At 38.9% G+C, this 24,051-nt stretch overlaps 1 protein-coding gene across 2 annotated transcripts; it reads right to left on the bottom strand.

The window, feature by feature from the left end:
- Positions 1-20,472: 20,472 nt before the first annotated feature.
- LOC133804417 (probable trehalose-phosphate phosphatase D) lies at positions 20,473-23,368 on the bottom strand. 2 transcript variants are annotated; one of them, XM_062242586.1, is made up of 12 exons: positions 22,966-23,360; positions 22,483-22,854; positions 22,247-22,387; positions 22,060-22,131; positions 21,874-21,966; positions 21,700-21,756; positions 21,524-21,625; positions 21,299-21,376; positions 21,138-21,207; positions 20,947-21,017; positions 20,754-20,846; positions 20,473-20,649 (listed from the first exon to the last, which is right to left on the bottom strand). In XM_062242586.1, exons 2-12 carry the CDS (start codon positions 22,825-22,827, stop codon positions 20,572-20,574), a joined length of 1,200 nt encoding a protein of 399 aa, XP_062098570.1. In that variant the 5' UTR covers positions 22,828-22,854; positions 22,966-23,360; the 3' UTR covers positions 20,473-20,571. The 2 variants fall into 2 exon arrangements, with proteins under 2 accessions (XP_062098570.1, XP_062098569.1); XM_062242585.1 differs by having other exon boundaries at positions 21,700-21,966; positions 22,966-23,368.
- Positions 23,369-24,051: the final 683 nt, after the last annotated feature.

The following is a 24,051-nucleotide window of genomic DNA, read 5'->3' as shown; positions in this document are numbered from 1 at the left end:
AACTGTGTATTACGAAAATTAGCTGGAATGAACTAGAGCTTAAGGATAAACCATAATGAGAATAATCACTCTTTAAGGTACGTAGAGAATGATATAGTAAGGATACTTGTTCCTTTTTACGTGGTTCAGAGGTTAAAATCCCCCTAGTCCACGAGTCAATATTATTGTTGTATATCTCTTTCTATTTTTACAGAGTATTTGCACTACAGAAAGAATCCAACCCCCTTTTCTATCCAAGGTCTTGGTATTTATAGGAGAATGATCCCTGGGTAGGTGTTAGGGTCATCCCGTGATCACTTGATCCCTTACATCATCCCTGTGACACTGATGATTAACATTTACATTTTATATTGGAGTGTGGTCTAATCATTAGGTAAAATAGATCATGGATCGCATGGGCTGAATCAGGCGTGTGCTGTCTGATCATGCACGTTTATATTGCGTGGTCAACTTTATAAAGATCTTGGGGTACGTCAGACCTCTGGCATACCACAAGCTTTGCGTAATGTCAGCTCATGCATTTTGTTGCTATATTACACAATTGGTTCCAGGAAGTATGTTGCTTTGAACTCACCAGTTCGAGCTATTTGTCTAGGGAATCGTACTGAATTTCCTCAGATGAAAGGTGAACACGCGGCACATCGATTATAGCTTTTTGCTAGCCCGCTGTACCCGAGCTGCCTCAACAAGGTACGTGCTGATTTTCAAGGCGTACAGGTCTAAAGATCATATTCATAAGGTCCATAATTGTTGCAGGCACATTCGTCAATCTTAATGGCATCACCAAAAACTCAAAGTGCCCATAACGCGTTCTGAAAGCAGTCATAGGAATATCATCTTCCTTAATCCTCAATTGATGATAGCCTAACCTCAAGTCAATCTTGGAAAAACACTTTGAACCTCCAAGCTGATCAAACAACTCGTCTATCCTAGGCAAAGGATATTTGTTCTTAATTGTCATCTGATTCAATTTCCTATAATCGACGCACAGTCGCAAAGGTTCATCAACATTCTTGGCAAAAAAAATTGGAGCTCCCCATAGGGAAGTACTGTTCCTAATGTAACCTTTATCCATTAGCTCACCCAATTGCTTCTTCAATTCAGCCAACTCTGCAGGTGCCATGCGATAAGGCGCAGTAAAAACAGGCTGAGTCGCAGGATTCAAATCAATGCAAAACTCGATCTCTCTATCAGATGGTAGGCCTGGCAAATCCTTAGGAAACACATCTGGAACACCATTAATCACTGATATCCAATGAAACTTGTCTAGAGGCCTAGAATCATCCTCAATTGCAAACAGACTCCCATAACACTCTAAGTTTCTTTTCCCACCTAAACATGCCTTAAGGATAGGATTCTGCCTTACTGCATTCATGTTGGCTCGATATACAATAAAATCTCCACTTGGAGTTAAAAGAGTCACCCTTTTGCATAAGCAATCCACAACGGCTTGGTACTTAAACAACCAATCCATGCAAGAATCGCATCAAATTGTCTCATAGGTAACACTATCAGGTTTCCTAACAAATTATGCCCTTCAAACACAATACAAACCTCACCATGCACTCCCAGAGGTACACTCAACTGCAATGTAGGACTAAAAGTTTCCCAACTCAAACCCAACATGTTGGCAAACATTAATGATATAAAAGAATGGGATGCACCAGTATCAAATAATACATGAGCCCAAGAGTGTGAGATAATAACCATACCATCCACAACTCTTTGGCCTATTTCTCCTTGCCCATCATCACCACCAAGAGCATAGGCTTGACCATAGGCTTTTCCTTTTCCTTTTCCCTTTCCTTGACCAGGATGGCTTGTGATCAAACAAGAACCTCCTCCCTGATTGAACCCTCTCTGACTCCCCAAAAAAATAAGAGTTTGGAAACTCTGTGAGTACCCCTAGTTGAATCCGAAACCTTGGGGCCTAAACTGATGTTGATATTGGGATTGTTGCATTGGTGCGGGTGTGAAACCATTAGATGAAGACTGAGACTGGTTACTCCTAGGCTATCCTTTGAAAGGGGTAGACCCAACATAACTCCGTATGGCTCCTCCATGTAATGGTTGGAACCTCTTTTGTCGTTGTGGGAAATCTTTCAGTTGTGACCCTGTTGGCCACAACTGAAACACCCATACGACCCAATTCGAGTCTTTCCTGAAGAATTGCTACTATTGCTACGCCCACTAAGTTTTTTTCCGTAGGATAACCATCGCTCTTGGTTCTTCTTGTTAATTTTTCTATCATTTCCCTTTCCTCAGGACATATTCTTTTTCTCAATTCCTTCTTGATGAGCCTCAGTCCATAAGGTTGCTGTCACAAACTCATTCAAATTGCCAAAGGCCATAGGGGCAAGTGGACCAAGTATCAAAGGATTTAAGTGACGCAGGAACTACTCAATCAAAAGAGGTTGATCGACTGTACTGGCATAATCATAGTAAGATAACTTTACAAAATTCATGTAGAATTAATTTACTGTCAGATCTCCTTGTCTTAAGATGTCAAATAACCCAATTATAGTCCTCCAATGAGATGGGTTAAAATATTGCTCCTTGAAGACCCTTTCAAACTCTCCCAAGTCATCCCTCCAGTCTCGATGGTCCTACTCAAAGTTTCCCACTAATCCGCTGCACTGCCCTCTAACTTGGATACAACAAAAGTCACCTAATACTCTTCAGGTGTTTCCATGGTGTTGAATTTTTTCTTAATCTGCCCCAACCATCTTTCAGCCATCATAAGGTCTTGCCCACCCTCAAACGCAAGCATTTGAATCTGGTGGAAGATCTAGAAGTGATGACTATGCTGAGCACCTGGATCCATCTGTTGGGCAGGAAGGCCTTTTAAAGGCTCAAGAATGGCATTCATTGGGAATGTAGCTTCCTGAGGGGAAACTTCAGGCTCAGGGACTTCAGCTGCAGGCCTTCTCCTCGTTTCCCTTCCTCTCGAAGCCATTATCTTTGGTCTGAGAATTAAAAGTTAAATAGTTAGTGAGGAATGGATGCTTTTTACATAAATATGCTTTCATATATCAAAATACTTTACTTTAAAAATAAATTTAATCTATTTGTTGACACACTCTGAGGTATTTAAACCCGGTGCTCTGATACCATTTCTCTATCATGACTCGAGCCCTATGTTGAGGCAAATTTGTAATATCCATAACTTGGTAATAACCATTATAAATGATCATTTAGTTTATTCCAAATGGTCCCATAATTATAAGTCAAAATAATGGATTACATATAATTATATATAAAACTATTAGTGGTAAAAGCCGGATCATCTATCATTATACATAGAACAATAATATTGCTACAGTTATGTAGTCACCGAACAGTTAAATGTAATAAGCCATAAAACACCAAAATCATAATTAACATCCATCAATCCTCGTTCCTAACTTTTAGATAGCTAATTTAGAGATACAGACCATAAGGTTCCAAATCAAATACATATATAATGTTCAAAAGATAGGATTATCACACTAAATAGTTCTAGGCTAAACATATTGAGTCCATCAATAATTCACCTTCCACATTCCCATCACTGGGTTCCTGGAACGGGAGAGATATAGGGGGTGAGCTTATGAAGCCCAGTAGGAAATCAACTAATATCATAGAACCCAAAAAGTTTAATAAAACCCGGCATGGTTAGCTTTGAAAACAAAACATACATCATCATGTATAATCCAAAATTTGGAGAAACCACAAATAATCACAAGAGCATAGCTACACATGCACATCACACTGTCCACTAGATCCCTAGTTCCTGTTACCCACCATAGAAAAATCGAAATCCTAAACTGGGTAGCCGAATCTGATAACCACCACAAGAGGGAGGTGCATAACACTTCATGTATACAGATGCTAGGTCTTTACTCCTACAAGTGAGTGGACACTTGATCTACTTATGATGACACAGAGACTAGGTCGTGAAACAACAACATGCACAATTTATGATCACTATGGCTCTCATCAGTATAACCAAATGCATGTAAACATGAAAAGCAAGAACCATATTCCCTTTATATTTTAGAAATTTGGGTAGCATGACGGCTGCATTTTAATCAAACCCAAAAAATAATAACCTACATAAATAAGTGAACAAAAATATATTTGGCACTTAGTGCCCTCAGAACAGATCAGAAAACTTGCAGATTAAGTTTTCAATTTTTCAAACATTTTATAAATATCAAAATTGGAATATGTTTAATTCAATTCAATACGTGTAAAATAAGTCCAATAGTCAAGTTGTGTCCCTACCTCCTTAGAGCAGTCAATTCGAGTCCAAAGTGACACTCTTAAGCTTAACGATGATCCTAGAGTGATTTAGTCCAATATTGGTATCATGCTTTTCCTACGTGCATAAGAATAGCAACCGATTATCATAATTGCATTCCTTATTCAAAATTTTGTCTAAATATATAATATGACTATATTTAAAATTTCAAGTTTCGAAACTCATCCGAGTTGTGGGTAGTGCCGACTGTGAGCGGTGTACTGAAAATGTCGACGAAGGTAGGCAAGACATATATCAAAGTGACCTCATCAGTGAGTAGATCACGTTCATGCCAACCATCAGTCCAAAAAGTTTCCAGACTCACCGGAAATTCATCGGAAAGTGACAAAGAAACCCAAAACCTCGCCGGAGAAAAAAGGCGATGTAACGCCCTAAACTCCAGGGACTGTTACTGTGCCCATTATGAATAGTGCTAAACTCGCTAATCGAGTCATTTGGCCATAATTGTGTAACTAAGTATGATAAGCGGTTTAGGGATTAAACATTTTGGTTAAGATATAACGTTTCACTAAAACGTTTACTGTATACATTGAGATCCCAAAAGTATAATTTAAAGGTTTATTACAAGAAAATATTTACAACCAGCCGATCTAAGCGGCAAAACAGGGTCTAACCCTAGTTCCTCTTTCAACCCTCGGTCGTGGCGGTCGAGTAGCCGCATATGTAAACATCGTCATCTAAGCTCTCCAACTCAAGGATGGTCTAGCTTTCTTTTGCCTTTACCAGCACCACATAGCACCCGTGAGCCGAAGCCCAGCAAGAAAACTCAATATGCTCTTGATCAATAATATCATGCCAACAAATCATAAAGTGCATGCCTAGCAATAACAACCTTAATCACGCATGCAAATAAGTTCACGTAATGATGAGTATATAACATCAACCAATGATCATAATAATCATCCAGGGATTTTAGCCCCAAATGGAAGAGTGACATTTGTAATAGTCACTAAGGTGGGTTTCGTTCCCATTAGCCACGTGACGATACAATCACTGGGGCTTTGTAAATAAGTGATCATTTCACTAGCTTAAACAAGGTAGGTATTTGATGAAATAGATTCCAACATAAACCTACCGAGTGACCATAGAGTCACTACTGTGGGTACCGTTCCCTTAGCCATGTGACAAAATAGTCACCTAGGCCTTTGACCCTGGCTCTAAGTAACTAATCATAGACTAGTCGAGCGCTTATAATTTTCATCGAACTTAGGGTCGGTCCAGCATCAATGCTCCATATGAGTCATTCAATGCATATGTCGATTAGATCTAATCTTTTATCGCCTCTGCGTTCATGACGCTTGTGCCGTTTCTGACTCTTAGGTCAGTAACGCACGACCAGTGTTCAAACCGTTGTGAACTTGACTAGTAAGTCACATCTTCACAGATGGATTTGACACCATTGCCGATTCTAACTAGTTAGTCAGTGCCACACACAAGTAAGCAATGCTACCAGGAAAATATCATATGTCAAATATCTGAATACAGGGCATACAACATGCTTACTTAACAATTGCTAGCACAAGTAGGATCATGCACAAACGCAGAGACTCAAGCCCTGATCAATCTCATATTTAACATTCATGGCATGCCTTAACCACATGTTTCTCATGCATCACATGCATCACATTTAAACACTCGACATGCCTCAATAATAACCATGCATGTCATACATATAGGGTGTAGTTTTCTTACCTTTGGTCCAAGCACAGGTTACCAATAAACGAGCCACAAGCACGATTCTGATTCCAAGCCTATAGTGATAACCTAGTCACAACCATAAGCGGTGATCCAATGAGTTCAAGTTCTAAAACAAATCCCGGAACCAAGACCTAGCCTCCAGGACATCGAATCCCACTAAACTGGGTAGTAGGAACGATCCTGTGGCCTAAGGTTTGAGTTCCCATGCTCAAAACATCATTTCGGCCATAAATGCCCTCAAGCGTCGCAGCCCCAACACACTGAGCCACGGCCCCCAGCCAAAACAGAGGTGTTAGCACTAGGCACCTGCACCAAGCACCGTGGCCCTGCCTTCCAAGCACCGCAGCCCCCAGACCTCTCAAACTCCTCCACCTGCTTCATCGAGCCTGGGCTGCGGCGCCCAAGAACAGGGCCGCAGCCTAACCACGAACCAGCCAATTTTCCTCGTTTTCTCCTTTTTAAAACCTTCCAAAAACCTATCCAAACATCTCCAAACTCAAAAATCAAAGTTCCCAAACATCCCTATGATCCAAAACCAACAAAACCCTAGTCTCAAATCACTCAAAAACTCATCAAAACACAAAATCCAATTCAAGCTTAAAAACTTTAAAAACTTGAATTACCTCCAATTAAGTTGTTTTCCAACTAAATCCTCCGGCTAATAAGCTTCTAATCTCCCCTAGGATCGCTGTGTCTCGATCCTCGCTTGAATCTGAGTCTTAGAACTCAAGTTTCCTTCGAAAATTGCAATCGGGAGACGAAAATGGAGCTTTGAGGGAAAGAGAACTTATTGAACGTTCTTTTTTTTTTTTTTCTTAAAAGGTTACTTAAAGCTTAAGTAGCCTCAAACAAATCCTAACGCTCGGGGTCCCAAAAACGTGCCCGGGGACAAAATAGTCAAAACCTCCATAATTTCCCCCTGATCTTACTTACTCCCAATTTATCACCAAATATTTATTCCCATTACCCAATAACCCGGCAATGCACTAAATACCCCTTGACTCACTCCGAGTCAAGTATAAATCTCGTTGTGACTCTCCCACTAGCTTACCTCCTAGGATCGTCTCGTGCTGAGTAACCCTAGCATAACCAAATAATAATAAAGCACCACACACATATATCACATATATGCCAAATATGCCCGAAATGGCCAAAATATGAAAATCACCCAATTAATTAGAAATGGGTTCACATGCATATTTAATACACCTAAACATGCATATACTCATTTAATATCATAATAAATCAATTATGGCCCTCCTAACTTCCTAATCAAGTTCCTAAACCTTATTAGGAAATTTGGGGCATTACAACTATCCCATCCTTACAGAAATTTCGTCCTCGAAATTTATCTGAACAGCCCGGAATAAGAATTCCGCACAACTGATTTCAGTTTCCCAAGTCGTTCTGTTGACCTCACTGTTTCTGCAACATACCTTAACCCAAGGTATAACTTTGTTCCTCAGAACCTTATTCTTTCTATCTCATATCTGGACTGGCTATTCCTTACAGGATAACTTAGCCTCAAATCCCCAGATTCTCATAACTCAACTCATGAGTTTCTTTTAACCCATGTCCACAGCATGGAAATACATAATACACTGTATACAACTGACAGTGCCAAAGATAAGGCTGATCCAAACTCAACCTAACCAGTCCTATCCAGGACTTAAACTGTCAAAATAATCTAGGGCTCAACTTTCCCTTAACTCCTAACCCCTTTCCACATTGATACTTTTAAAGAAGATACAATCTTCTACCTGGAACTCCATGTTCCCACTTTTCAATTCAGTAAAACTTTTCCATTTACTTTGAGAAGTGAGCATCCAAGCTCTAACCTCTAATAATCTCAATGATCCCCTGAACCACCTCAGGATCCAGAATAACCACCTCACCCATCTCATTCCTATGAACTGGTGATAAACATTCTCAAACATACCTCATCTCATAAGGTACATTTCCAATACTGGATAACTCTCTTCCGCTCTCTGATTTACCATCAGTCTGAGGACAATGAACTGTACTGAATTCCATCTATATACTCATCGCCTTTCTTAATCCTTCCAAAACCTGGAAGTAATACTAGAGTCTTCATCTAATAAGATAGACCTTGAATTCCATGAAGGTGCACTATATCTTTCACAAAGAGATCTGAATACTGATCAGTTGTATTATTCTTATTGATGAAAATACACTCACTTGGAAAACTGGTCCATAATGACCCAACGCCAACTCAAACTGGCCCACTATCCTGGGCAGCCCCACCGTGAAACTGTAAATGTGGAAATTCCTCCCTTATGAATCCTATTCACAAGTGAAGCTCTATACTACGAGACATCCTAAAAGGGCGTCACATGATGGTGAGGGAGTTGGGATAAGAGAGTCACCCTCACTAGGCGAGGGCCTTCGGCCGCTTGCCAATCCAAACTTCACCCTCGCTATGCGAGGGTGCCCAGCTGGTCGCCCGCGTGCACCCCGTTCCACCAGGCATCAAGCCCCGCCTGCACTCGGGAGAAGAAGGTCAGCCTCGCTACGCGAGGCACCCTCGCTATGCGAGGGTGGGGCTTTGTTGTGGCATCCGTGCCCCTAGCCTCGCAACGCTGCACCCGGGAGGAGGAGAGGCATCCTCGCTATGCGAAGGACCCTCGCTATGCGAGGGTGCTACCTTGTTGCGACGCCCGAGCCATGCCTATACCTGAGGGAAAAGGGCCAGCCTCGCTACGCGAGGTACCCTCGCTATGCGAGGGTGTGGCCTTGCCACGGCGCTCTTCCTGCGAGCCTCGTGTCTATGCGATCCGCATAAGCCGGCCCTGACCCCTGGCTCCTTGACTTTTCAGGACATGCATAGGTTGAAGCCTCCTTGACATAAGCACGGGATCACTTGGAGGAACCTTGTTGATATGCCAAACGAACATGGAGCATTGAACGGGGATTGATGAGGACGACCGAGTACGGAACACGTGCGCTGACACGGGGCGTACGGTTGTGGAGAGAACAGAGGCACGACCCTATGATCTGCATCTGAGGAGTAGTGGCGGTACGGACCTGTACGAAGAGTAGTGGTACCACTTGGACACCCCCGACCATACGCCAGAGCCGACAGTACTTTGTCCTGGGCCACGACTCTGACACCATCAGGGTAGACACCACTACGCCCTGAGCCACTACACTATCAGAGTATCTGTGTACGTCCCTGTGGTCTGGGACTTGTTTGTATCCTGGGCCAATAGAGCCCCCCCTATAAATAGGCTCCAACCCCTCAGGCTAAGGGGTTGGAAAACTGAGTGTATGAGGGGACATTTTAGAAATACATGATCTTTGTTCCATTGTTGCTCTGGTTTTTTCTATTAATTGAAGTTCTTTCCTCTTGATTCTAAGCTACCCTTACTATAAAAATCTTAGTTTTCTAACCTTTAATCGTTGACGAGATTTCACCGTCAACAGAAACCCATCGCGATGTTTTCCTATTTCCATTATAAAATACTCGAAGGCTACAATAGCCTTACTAATTTCCGATATTATGTTTTGACCTGCTAACAGGTTAAGAACTTTACCACGTATTCCATTATGTCCCTCTTCATCCCTGGCCATCAATATTAAGCTTTCAAACTCTGATACACTTCCATGATGCCTGAATGAAGAGAATAAAAGAGTAGCATGAGATTCATCCAGAATCTCCCAATTAATCCCAGTGTCCATCGGATTCCAAATCCGATCCTTATACCTCAATAAATTAATACATGACATTGTACAACTCTTAGCTAATCCAGCTAAGACTTTCCACTCAGTCTTTCCTATCTGCAGTTCACTTAATCATTTTCCTTTTGATCCTTTCTGAAATGATAATCTCAAGCATAAAACTGGCCACCTGGCCCACCAAAAACTCTACTCTAGTTCTGGTCAGGATTTTTAACCAACATGTTGCATAAGCAATCACTTTTCTCTGTCACTGAGGTGTCGTGACAACCTACTAACTGGTTCTGATCTGGAAGAAGACTCAGAACCATTTCCCAAGGCACATATAATATCATGCCCATCCAAGGAAACTCTTGCTTACCGAGATGTTCCTTAACCTTGGCAAATCTCCGCAAGAAATACATCACAATACCATCGTCCAAAATGATCACAAATCCCATTCAAATAATCCTTTAAATGTTCTATCCATCTAATTCATCAAGACAACTCAACATTAATCAAACTCTCAAATCATAACTCAGCACTCCTAGTGCCCATATCTGATATAAAAACAGTCTTATGCATATCCTTCTCCCTGATCTCTAGCTGGTAATAACCAGATCAAAGATCCACCTTGGAGAATGCCATCTTACTCAATAACTGAACCTTTAATTCTTATAACTCTGCTGAGCCATTCAAAACAGTGCCCTAAATATGATTCCATTCCTGGCACCCATCTACTCACCATTCTATCTCTTCACATAAAGGAAATCCTGGCAAGTCCCCTGAAAGCCCATCCAAAAACTCACAAACTAATCTAGTCTGTCATGATCCTACTGGCACAATCTAGGTGGTATCCACCACACTAGCTAATAGTTCTTTGCATCTCCCCGCAATAAAACTCTAGCTCTCAAAATACAGACGTCCTCAGCATACAAAATCCATACACATTGCCAACTACCACAAGGCTTTCCACTCTTAAGCCCAAGAGTTACTATCCTTTCCCTTGCAATTAGCGTTGCCCCATAATTACTTAACCAATCCATATCCTGGATCATACTAGAGCCAGTCATAACCAACTTTATCAAAACCACTGATGAGTCATTTTCATCATAATCCAACTGATCTCTTAAGTCACCAATACAACATTACTTTCCCATCATAACATAACCATGTGATCTGCATATCATCTTTATGCTTCTATATATGCAACAAACAAGGAAACAGTATGGCACCAAAACCAGTCAGCATAATACAAAATCAGAACTAGAAAGTTGACCTGCCACCCCTGAGGAACTAGTCTCTGACTGTCTTAGAATAAACACTCAAGCTGGAATCGAGCTGTCCATCCCCTTTTTCTCATCCTCTCTTAGCCTTGGGAAATCCTTCTTGAAATGCCCAACCATGTCACATAAGAAACATGCCTTTTCTCGGCATTCTCCCAGATGACGCCTCTTGCACCGAGTGCATACTGGACAAGTCTTCCAGCTTTCCTTCTTGCTTGCTCCAATAAGTGGAGGTACCACTGCCTGAGCTCCATGCTCTCTAGAACTCTTATTCTCATTTCTTCTACTCTCAACAGCAAAAGCCTTCCCTATCACCTGAGCATAGGTAGAGATTTCATGCACTGGGGCAACACTAATGCCCTGAGCTACTCTGGGATTCAATCCCTGAATAAACCTTTCCTTCCGAGCTACATCTGTGGGTACCCTATCAAAAGCGAACTTGGCCAACCCATCAACTCTGCTAACATACTCGGTTACTGATGTCTTTCCCTGAACGAGATTCAGAAATTCATTCACCTTAGCAGTCTTGGCTGCATCACAGTAATACTTCTCATTGAATAATTGTCTAAATTCTTTCTAGTCCATCACAGCTGTGTCTCGTGTCTGGGATACTACTTCCCACCATGTCTAGGCATATCCCGCAATACATATGTAGCACAGATCACCCTATCGTGACCCACCAACCCCATACTGTCAAGAATCGAACTGACCATGCCCATCCATTGCTCAGCTCTTAATGGATCTAGGCCTCCCTAAAAAACTGGAGGGTAATACTCCTGGAATCTTCCACAGAGAAATTCCCACCTGCTCTCAACCCTAGGCTGAGCCAAAGCTGGTGCCACTCTTGGCATAGCAAAGGAAGAAGTGCTCCCCAACAAATTATGATGTTGCTTCAAACACCTAATCTCTTCCTCCTATCTCTGCAATCTAACTAGCACATCTGTAAACATTTGCTGGAAATTTTGAGGGGCAGATGACGAACTCAACCCCTGGCTGAAACTCCCAGCCTCAGTATAACCACCACCAGGCCTCATTATTTGACTTGGATACATACATGCTGATTGAATCGGCAGTCAATAACTTGACCCATTAAATATGATGAGCATATCAAGAGCTTTCCCCACGGGAAAAATCTTACTATACCACGTTCACAAATCACTGTAGTGTTATAAACATGCCCATGACATTCATACATCAATCATAATCCCTGCTCTTCCAACATTCACCCCATGCCTCCAACTCCAGCATGCAAATATCACAATTATATATGTTCATGGGGCAAGTAATCATATGATCACATTCATATATGTTCACGGAGCATGTAATCATATAGTCAAGAGCCAGGCTCTATCAGAATCACATGCTCCCTAATACAATGTGCAGGTAAATCATTTACATTCTATTTAAACAGTTAAGCACATAACTATAGAAATAGTTACCATTCCATGAGTGAAGCTATCCTCAGTGACGAGTGCACATGCCCAGCTTGTCTTCAGGAACCATAAACCTTGGCTCGCTCTGATACCAAGTTGTAACACCTTAAACTCTAGGGACCGTTACGGTGCGCATTATAAACAGTGCTAAACTCGCTAATCGAGTCATTTGGCCATAATCGTGTAACTAAGTATGATTAGCGGTTTAGGGATTAAAACTTTCGGTTAAGATATAATGATGGACCCAAAACGGGTATGTTTTAAATATTTATATCGCAAGCGCACAAATCGTTCATATAGAATAGTGATCGTGTAAGCAAGGATGTCGAACCCAAATGAGTTGTCTAAAATAAAAAAGATAACTATTTTAAATCAAACTTAATAAATTCTAACCTAGCTCCAAAGATTGATGAGAATTTGTGACAAGAAACTTAAATAAGGGACAATAATAAAGAAATTAAAGACAATATATAAACATAAATTAATAATAGAAATCAAGATGGTAAAAGAAAGATTATTAATATAATAGAATCCACAAAATATAAGTTCAATAATATTTAAAAGTACATTGATTCCCAAGTTTTAGTAATAGTAGAAATTAATCAAACCATCACTTATTCAAATTAGATATTCTATTTAAGCACAAGTTTTTATAAAAATATTGGATTTATCTTCACTTTTAAGAGTATAATTTCAAAGCATTTAGTGTAAATCAATCTAATGAAATAACAAATAAATCAATTAACATTATTTATAAGGCAAAACATAATATTTTTGTTCTAAGCATTGGATGTGTACACTTTAATGACACATCTTACACAAAGAATATTATGTTTTTGCACTAATGAAGAACAAAGTGTAAATCTGTTCTAACAATCTAAAATACAAGACATTTAAGATGAAAGAAAATATTTGAAGAAGAAAAATCCATAAACTTTGTTGCACAAATGTGAAATCAACATACAAAATAAATACTATCTAGTTACATATTGTTTCATCATCACCTTAATAATCTTAAAAAGATTAGAAACTCATAACTAAAATAGCAAATACAAACTAAAAATTACAAACATAAATAGGAAAATTTGGAGGAGAAACCCCCAAATTTTTCCTCTAAAAACTCATAGGAAAAATGGCCAAAAAGAAGAAAAAGATGAAGATAATTGAGAGGTCTTGAAAGTGTAGAACTTGTGGTATGGTAACCTCCTCCAAAATATGCACTAAACTCCCTTATTTATAGCCAAAAAAATATATTAAAATAATCAATTTAAATTAATTAAATTGATTAAATTAATAATAATATAGCAAATGGGGGTAAATTATAGGGTGTAATGATGATGTTTGTGGTTAAATATGTGGAAAAATTGGGTAAAAAGTTGGCATTTTTGGGTATAAGGACAAGGGGACAATGTTGCATTTGTTGGGCTCAACAAAATGGGAAAATGCAGCTGTGGGCAGGCTAGGGGAGCTGGGTCAGTTGGTAGGGAAGCTTGTTGGGCAGTTCGGATTGGGCCGGGCTGTTGGCAAGCCCACGGTGGGCTGGTGGAGCAGCTGAAGAAGGCTTCGAGAGGCAGGGGCCTGGAGAGAAAGCTGAAGTCGTTGGGTCTCTTCGGGCCTGGGAGCTTCGGTGGTGTAGGGACACGGGCAGAATGAGCTAGGTGACTTGTGGATGACTGGCCCAGGCGGCTAGAGCTGAAGGAAGGCAGGGAGGCACAGCTAGAGGCTGCTGGCAGTGTTTCTGATTGGGCTTGGACCCGTGGCTGGGCCGAGTGGGTGGCAAGTTGGGCCGACTGATGGGCTTGGCTAGAGGCTTGGGTTTGATTTCAAAAATACCACTTTTCTTTCTTCTTTTCTTCACTTTTCAAAGCCAAAAAATTACCATAAATTCCCTACAAAATAAATATAAAATAAATCATAATAAAATATTTTCAACTATAAAATAAATCAATTTAATTCTTTGAAAATATTAATTATAACTTAATTTAATTTAACATTTAGTTTCAATAAAACACACATTTTTTACTTCTAACTAAACACAATAATTTAAATAATTAAACTACAACAAAATAACTATAAAAATACACAAAAGTATATAAAATCATGATAAGACTAATAAATTCAAAATTACTTAAAACTTAACAAATCAATTAAAAACTCAAGAATTAAGCAACAATTAGCATATAAAAAGTGGTAAAATATCTCTATTTTGTAGAGTTGTCATATAAGGTTTCACTAAAATGTTTACTGTATACATTGGGATCCCAAAAATATAATCTAAAGGTTTATTACAAGAAAATATTTATAACCAGCCGATCTAAGCGACAAAACAGGGTTTAATCCTAGTTCCTCTTTCAACCCTCGGCCATGGCGGTCGAGCAGCCACATATGTACACAACGTCATCTAAGCTCTCCAACTCAAGGATGGTCCATCTTTCTTTTGCCTTTACCTGCACCATATAGCACCCGTGAATTGAAGCCCAGCAAGAAAACTCAATATGCTCTTGATCAATAATATCATGCCAACAAATCGTAAAGTGCATGCCTAGCAATAACAGTCTTAATCACGCATGCAAATAAGTTCACGTAATGATAAGTATATAACATCAACCGATGATCATAATAATCATCAGGGCTTTTAGCCCCAAATAGAAGAGTGACAGTTGTAATAGTCACTAAGGTGGGTTCCGTTCCCATTAGCCACGTGACGATACGGTCATCGAGGCTTTGTAAATAAGTGATCATTTCACTAGCTTAAACAAGGTAGGTATCTGATGAAATAGTCACCAACATAAACCTACCAAGTGACCATAGAGTCACTACTATGGGTATCGCTCCCTCAGCCATGTGACAAAATAGTCACCTAGGCCTTTGGCTCTGGCTCTGAGTAACGAGTCATAGACTAGTCAAGCGCTTATAATTTCCATCGAACTTAGGGTCGGTCCGGCATCAATGCTCCATATGAGTCATTCAATGCATATGTCGATTAGATCTAATCTTTTATCGCCTCTGCGTTCATGACGCTTGTGCCGTTTCTGACTCTTAGGTCAGTAACGCACGACCAGTGTTCAAACCGTTGTGAACTTGACTAGTAAGTCACATCTTCACAAATGGATTTGACACCATTGCCGATTCTAACTAGTTAGTCAGTGCCACACACAAGTAAGCAATGCTACCAGGAAAATATCATATGTCAAATATCTGAATACAGGGCATACAACATGCTTACTTAACAATTGCTAGCACAAGTAGGATCATGCACAAACGCAGAGACTCAAGCCCTGATCAATCTCATATTTAACATTCATGGCATGCCCTAACCACATGTTTCTCGTGCATCACATGCATCACATTTAAACACTCGACATGCCTCAATAATAACCATGCATGTCATATATATAGGGTGCAGTTTTCTTACTTTTGGTCCAAGCACAGGTTACCAATAAACGAGCCACAAGCACGATCCTGATTCCAAGCCACTAGTGATAACCTAGTCACAACCATAAACGGTGATCCAATGAGTTCAAGTTCTAAAACCAATCCCGGAACCAAGACCTAGCCTCCAGGACATCGAATCCCACTAAACCGGGTAGTAGGAACGATCCCGAGGCCTAAGGTTTGAGTTCCCATGCTCAAAACATCATTTCGCCCATAAATGCCCTCGAGTATCACGGCCCCAACACACTGAGCCATGACCCCCAGCCAAAACAAAGGTGACAGCACTAGGCACCTGCACCAAGCGCCGCGGCCCTGCCTCCCAAGCGCCACGGCCCCCAGACCTCTTAAAATCCTCCACCTGCTTCATCGAGCCCGGGCCGCGGCCCAACCACGAACCAGCCATTTTTCCTCATTTTCTCCTTTTTAAAACCTTCCAAAATCCTATCAAAACATCTCCAAACTCAAAAATCAAAGTTCCCAAACATCCCCATGATCCAAAACCAACAAAACCCAAGTCTCAAATCACCCAAAAACTCATCAAAACACAAAATCCAATTCAAGCTTAAAAACTTTTAAAACTTAAAACTTAAAACTTGAATTACCTCCGATTAAGTTGTTTTCCAACTAAATCCTCCGGCTAATAAGCTTTTAATCTTCCCTAGGATCGTTGTGCCTCGATCCTCGCTTGAATCTGAGTCCTAAAACTCAAGTTTCCTTCGAAAATTGCAATCGAGAGACGAAAATGGAACTTTGAGGGAGAGAGAACTTACTGAACGCTTTTTTTTTACTTTCTTAAAAGGTTACTTCAAGCTTAAGTAGCCTCAAACAAATCCTAATGCTCGGGGTCCCAAAAACGTCCCCGGGGACAAAATAGTCAAAACCTCCAGAATTTCCCCCTGATCTTACTAACTCTCAATTTATCACCAAATATTTATTCTCATTATCCAATAACCCGGTAATGCACTAAATGCCCCCTGACTCACTCCAAGTCAAGTATAAATCTCATTGTGACTTTCCCACTAGCTTACCTCCTAGGATCGTCTCGTGCTGAGTAACCCTAGCATAACCAAATAATAATAAAGCACTACACACATATATCACATATATGTCAAATATGCCCGAAATGGCCAAAATATGAAAATCACCCAATTAATCAGAAATGGGTTCACATGCTTATTTAATACACCTAAACATGCATATAATCATTTAATAACATAATAAATCAATTATGGCTCTCCCGACCTCCTAATCAAGGCCCTAAACCTTATTAGGAAATTTGGGGCATTACAGGCGAGTTGACCGGAATGACTTAGTGTGTGACGTTCCTCTCTTCACACTGGTTCCAACAGTGCCACCCACTCGCCGAACGGTGGTCTGAGTTGGCTGGAAAACACAGTCAAAGTTTCGACGACGAAACTTTGACACCTGTTCGTGTGCGTCTTAACTCCGATGGCCTTGAGATTTTGGGGAAGAGGTTGTCGCCCACCACTAATTCTCCATCTCTAGCGCTTGGTGGAAATGAAAACTCCGGTGGTGGCTGCCACGTACTCTACCGTGGGTTGTCGTAGAGAGAAAAAAAGGTAGAAAACAAAAAGAAAAGAAGAAGAAAGAAGAAGAATTGGGGGAGAGAAGAAAAGAAGAACAAATATAGTTTGAATAAAAAAAAGAGTGGACCCCACTCTAAGAAAAATAATATTTTAATATATAAAAATTGGGTTTTATATATATATATATATTGTGGAGAAATATGTAAAACCCTTGATTGACTAACTTAATTTAGACAAAATATTTGTACAACTCTTAAAGAAAATTAGGTGGAATATCTTGTGTGATTTATGAATTGATTCTTGAAAATTCTGATTTAGATTTTCAATTAAAATAGTTGTCATTCATGTGAAAATCTTTACTAGTGTGAATATATTATTCTTACCATTTTTATCACAAAATAGACTTTATTAGTAGTGTTATCCCAAAATTTGAAAATGATGATGTGGCAATAAAATTGACATATGGCATGGATTAGTTGGGTGATCTGGCTTAGCAGTAGACCAATGCATCAGTGAAATGTTTGGACTGATTGAGAGATGTCATAACCAAGCCAAATGCACCTGAGGAGTCCAAATGGTGTGCTCGGACCTTGGTCTGAGGAGTCTAAGAGATTGGCTCGGACCCTAGTCCGAGGAGATGCCACAGATCATTGGCTCAGACCCTAGCCCAAGGAGATGCCCCAAGTCATTGGCTCGGACCCTAGTCCGAGAAGATGCCCCAAGTCATTGGCTTGGACCCTAGTCCGAGGAGAGGCCACAAGTCATTGGGTCGGACCATGATCCGAGGAGAAGCCCCATGCAAGTGTGGCTCGGACCTTGGTCCGAGGAGAGCCAAGGTGTGGCTCGAACCTTGGTCCGAGGAGTACCCCTAAGATGTGGCTCAGACCTTAGTCCGAGGAGGGGCCAAGTGGTTGCTCGGACCCTAGTCCGAGGAGAGGCCAAATGGTTGGCTCGGACCCTAGTCCGAGGAGAAGCCAGGTGGTTGGCTCGGACCTTAGTCCAAGGAGGGCCAAGGAAGGAGTGGCTCGGACCCTAGTTCGAGGAGCCTCAATGCATGTGTTCGGACCATGGTCCGAGGAGAGCCAGAACATGTGTTTGGACCTTAGTCCGAGGAGAACCAAGGAGGGTGTGGTCGGATCTTGGTCCGAGGAGAGTAAGGGGTATGGTCCGTATGCAGGTGTCCAGCATGCATATGTCCGACCAGAAGGCGATATTCATCAAACAAATGAACCAGACTACGTCAAATTCCCAGAAACGGCTTCAGCAAGAATCGGTCTGGGCACCGCGGGAATCTCTCATTCCTCACTCAAATTGAGGAATCTGTTGTATTTTGAATATTTTGTGTGATTTAAATATAATATAAATAAAAGAATATCCCGATTCTAGAGGGATATCAGTTTAGGATCCCAAGCCTATAAATAGAGGGTTAATGGGATCAGAAAAGGACTTTTTGGCAATTGGAGATTTGGTCTGAGTTCTAGAGAGAGAAAGTGCGTTTTTTTCTTGAGAGAGAACCCTTTTTGTATTCCTATTTACACTGAAGAAACTCAGTTGACACTGGTTCATCTAATCTTGAGTGTGGATAAAGTAATAAAATCTCTAAGTGGATTAGGCTATTACCGACTGATCGGGGCTGAACCACTATAAAATCTCTTGTGTTATTTACTTTTCTTGATAAAACTAGCTGTGTCGTTTAAATTCTCTTGAAGGTTCATCGTTTTTTACGTTCTCACGTCGTTGGCTAAAAACACAGTCAACAAGTAGGATAATATATTTGACTTATTCTGACTGAGTATTTTCCTGGATTGTGTATTTCAGGATAAGCATGATTCGAAAATGAACATGGTCAAGAGAAATGACCAAATTTGTTTTAGCCAGTCGAGACTGATGATCATGCTGACTCAGCCGTTTCCTATTCTATCGGAACAGAATAAACCTGACTGACAGATTTTTTCAATCAAAGTAATTTACAAATATTCTTGTATTAATTCCAAGATTTCAGAAGAGCTGCCTTTGGAAGTTTTTCTCAGCTATAAATACCTTGCCAAGGCCTTTGAAAAAATCATATCTTCCATTTTGAATTTGAAAACACTTATTGTTAATTTCTTGAGGAGTTTTTCTTTGTAAATATTAAGTTGTTCTCCTTAATCTTTGTGGTTGTGCCAAGTGTACTTTTCTATGTATCTATCTTGTTCTTTGTAACAGGATGTGTTTCTTGTGAATGTGTTCCTAAGGATCTTCGGGAGAAGATTCCATCAAGTATCACTTCTGGAGGAAGAGAGCACTCACTAATCTTTGAAGAGAGTTCAAGAGATTCAGTGTTTCATCAAAACCAGATTCGTAAAGAAGAGTACAACAAGATTGCGGCAATAGTTTAAGAGAGAATCTTACATTGTTTAAGTCAATGTTTTTGTATAACTTTGCTCTTTACTAATTGGTTTACTCTCTGGGCTTGGTCCCATAGACATAAATATTATCTAAAATGATTTCTGAACCACGTAAAAATTATCTTATATCAATTTTTACTTGCTTTCTCATTCTGTTTTAATATTCATCATAGTTGTGGTAACAACGCATAAATTTGTTCAAACAACTTAATCTATATTCCGCATTTAAACAAGCTATTTAATTCTAATCACCTAGTACAAATATGGACTTCCCAAATATGTGACTGTATGAACTTTTCTACTATTTATTGTTTCGTATTTCTTTAATCCCAACTTCTACAAAAGTACAATAAAGCTTGTGTCAAAAAAAAAAAAAAAAGTACAATAAAGCTGCCTTCACTTTTGACTCCATGATCTAGTTCGTGGAATGTAAATGGAATCCTCCATTTTAATTAATTTACATTAATATTAGTGTTAATTTAGCTAAGTTCTGTGTTTTTTTTTACTTATTTTTAATCGATTTTATATTTAGTTATTTATTCCAGATATATATATGATTTTATATATACAACGCAAAAGCATTGTTTCGAACATTGTCCATGCAGGCACGTGCTTCATATACATAGAGAGAAGAATTTTAACAATGTCCAAATTTTTGGGACATTTTTCCTTCATTAAAATATTTATGATAATATATTAGATAAGAGATTAAAAAGTACACAGCATTAGATTAAATTAATACATCCTTGACAAAATTATCGGGTGCATTGTTTCACTTTGTTAAACAGTACTCTAGTACTCTCAATCTCATACACCTCTAGCGGCCACATCCCTTCGCATAAACACCCTTTTCCACTTTGCCAACTCTCTCAAAAAGTCCTTAACCTACAATTGGAATATACATAATTAATTTTACGCGTGGAAAGAAATATTATTAATAGCAATAATTTTTTTAATATCACTTTTAATAATTATAAATTTAATCTTACCTCAGATGGTTCTTGCAGAGAATATGAGGCATTTGTTTCCTTTGGAAATTTAGAAACAAGGATTCCAAATCCCTGTCCTCTTTCACGGAGAACCTATATATTTAGAAGAATAAATTAGACTAATTTTGTTTAATTAATATAATTACCAATATATGTATATAGTAATAATATGATCAGCATCATATAATTATACCGTGAATGCATCCTCATCGGTTTGATCATCTCCAATATATAGGGGCAACACTTGGTTAGCATTGGCATATCCTAAAAAGTATTATTATAATATAATTAATGGTTATTAGAAATATCTATTAAAAGAATGAAATTATATTTTAAATAATATTTTTTTTACTGCATAATAACGCTTATTATGTTTATATGTACCTAATGATTCTAATAAGAATTCAAGGGCTTTGCCTTTATCCCATTTGATGGATGGCCTGATCTCTAGTACCTTTTTAATATTTAAAAATGGGCAAAACAAATTGTCAGAAACTTCCCAAATCTACAACATTTTTAATTATGATAACAGTTTAACTAATTACCTTCCTCCCTTGAGTCAGCTTTAGCTTTGGATATTCAGTGAGAACCAATTTAACTTGATCAGCCAAAGCCTCCCAGTTCTGAAAATTAACAACAACAAAAAAAAAGATTGAAAATTAATGATTAATTAATAATATGTATGTATCTATATCTTTATCTATAAAAATAAGAGACAGGGATCAAAGAAAAAAAAGAATAATTCCTATTTTGATATTTTTTTTTCTTACTTTCTCATCAACACAACGAAAGTGTACTGATAAGCAGAACTTGTTATGCTCCACTCTGACTCCCGGGATGGATTTTGTTTTCTCGACCAAAATATTGTATACCTAGATAACAAGTCATATATATTATAATAAATATAAATTATTTCTTAAGGAAAAAAAAAAAAACTAATAGTTACCTCATCAACCATAGGTGAAAATTCGGTGGCCGGTTGATAGAGGATTGCATTCTTAGTCTGAGTATCAATTAAAAATATAAAATGAAAATAAAAATCCAAAGTCAACAACACAACAAAAATGAAAACAAAGTACCGAAGTACAAAATCACGAAGAAGACAAAAAAAAGAGCCCACTTTCTTTGGTTTGGTAATTTTTGTGGGACCCTTTATGTCCATTCCATGGCTGCCTGCATAGTATAGCTCAGGTAGTTTCACAAAGTCATAAACCTGCATCAATATTTCAAAAAACATATCAATCATATAGATATTCATGGTGCATAAATTATAATTCCAGGCTCAAAAATAAAAAGAAATTTTTACCTTGTCTCTGCATCTTCCACTGACTATGGCAGTTGGGAAATATCTAGCAACTGTTTTCACAGCGAATCTCATCTGAAACGCGTAAGTTGAGTTAATACAAGGTCAAGATTTAATTAAAGTCCAAACATGGGCATGAAATAGACAAAAAAAAAAAACAGAGTGAGAGAGAGAGAAGATTAATAGAGACCTTATCAGACATGAAAGCTCGATCTGGGTCTTCAACAATGGGGGAAAGGGTACCATCGTAGTCAAGAAACATCACAATCTGCTTTCCTTTTGAAGCATTTGTTATCTCCTCAAACATGGCTAGAGCCGAAGGATGGCGAGCCTATAATCAATACATACATTTAAAAAGATTACTATAAGACCAAAACAAAAAATCATATTATACTTGTCACAAGTTCCAAAATATGAGTTACTTACTATCCAAGAATTTTGGTCCTGTTCTTCAGTTTCAGTTTCTGAGACAGAAGCATTTGTAGTAATAGTAGTGGTAGCTTGAGTACTAGTGATTCTGTTACGTGGAGGAGAAGAAGCTCTCATGGAATCAACCCAAGAATTGACTCTAGTTCCAGTATCATTCCCACCACCATCGGCTTCAAGTCTCTGAAGCTTGTTCCGGGAAATGGCGATAGTACACCCATTATCACTGGGTGTACATGACAATTTCTGTACTCCACAAGAGAACAAATCTTGACTATTTGGTACACTAGACACGTCAACTCCTACGCCTTGCCCGTCCGAGAAAGCCACATTTTTGTTAGCCATTTTTGTTCGTCTTATATATTTAATCCCCTGCATATATATCAAACACCGCATAAAAATATGAAGACTTTACGTTATAGAAGCTTAAATGATAATATAAAACAAGCCCATGTAAGAGATAAGGTTATGCTATATACACACCTTAAAGATTAGTTGATGGATTTAGAGTGAAGCAGCTTAATTGGGCGACCAGGTCCTGTTAAACTGGGTAGTTTTTGTTTTGGGAGGTTCACCCTCTTGTGGTGAACAAGTTTCTTGTTTGTTTGTTTTTCTTCAATAAAGAAAAGAAAAGAGTGGGGAGTTGATCGAGGAAGAGAATAAAAGAAGAAGAACAGAGCAGATCTGAGCAGAAGGATAAAGGAAAGGAAGAGAAAAGTGGGATGTTTGAGATGTAGTCCTGGGCAAGGAACTTAAGAGTGGGTGGGGCTTTTATAAGTGAGAACCTCAAAAGATAAAGGACTAAGCGTTTATAATTAAGGCTTAAGAGTGTTGAAAATCACACGCGCATGCACTAAGCACTAACAGACGAAACAACCTCTGATTCTTTTAGGCACCTTCTGTACTTTTCGACCATACATACAACACTAGTTTCCGAACTATTTTATAAAGTAAAAGACAAGAGAGAGAGAGAGCCAAAAAAACATAAAATCTTATATATTGAGTTCTGTACGAGGGGACCGCCCAAATATATAATATATTTTTCTTATTATTAGGGAGGAAGATTTGAAACGGGGAGAGGTTTCTTTCAACATGTACGTGTGTTACATAAATACTTACATATTTAATATAATATTAAAAAGAATAATGTAGGTGCAAAATATACACCAAAGTATCCGTGTGACTATATTTTAAAATATTAGATATCAATTTTGATAAGACTAAAGTTCGTACCAGAAAAATCTGCCAAATAAGTAAATAAAAAATAAACTCAGCTGGCAATTATATATATAGATAATTATATAACATGGAAAAAGTGGGCTAAGCTTCAAATGGTTCTTACCCTTGTTTATCTAATCAGTGCTCCAGTTAGCGCGAGATCAACCAAGTCTTTTTCTCCTTTAAGGTAAAATTAACCATTCTTCCAAAGTGTTGCTATACGGCACTGCTCATGGTGTAATTTAATGTGGTATCATGTATTCCAATTTAAGATATAACATCTGAGATTCAATATTAAATATTTCCACTTATTCTATGTGCTGGTTTTAAGAATCATATTTAACAATATTC

Source organism: Humulus lupulus, chromosome X, assembly GCF_963169125.1.
Source record: "Humulus lupulus chromosome X, drHumLupu1.1, whole genome shotgun sequence".
Classification (NCBI taxonomy): Eukaryota; Viridiplantae; Streptophyta; class Magnoliopsida; order Rosales; family Cannabaceae; genus Humulus; species Humulus lupulus.
Note: the sequence above shows the minus strand (reverse complement) of the source record. Positions and strands in the feature narration are given on the sequence as shown.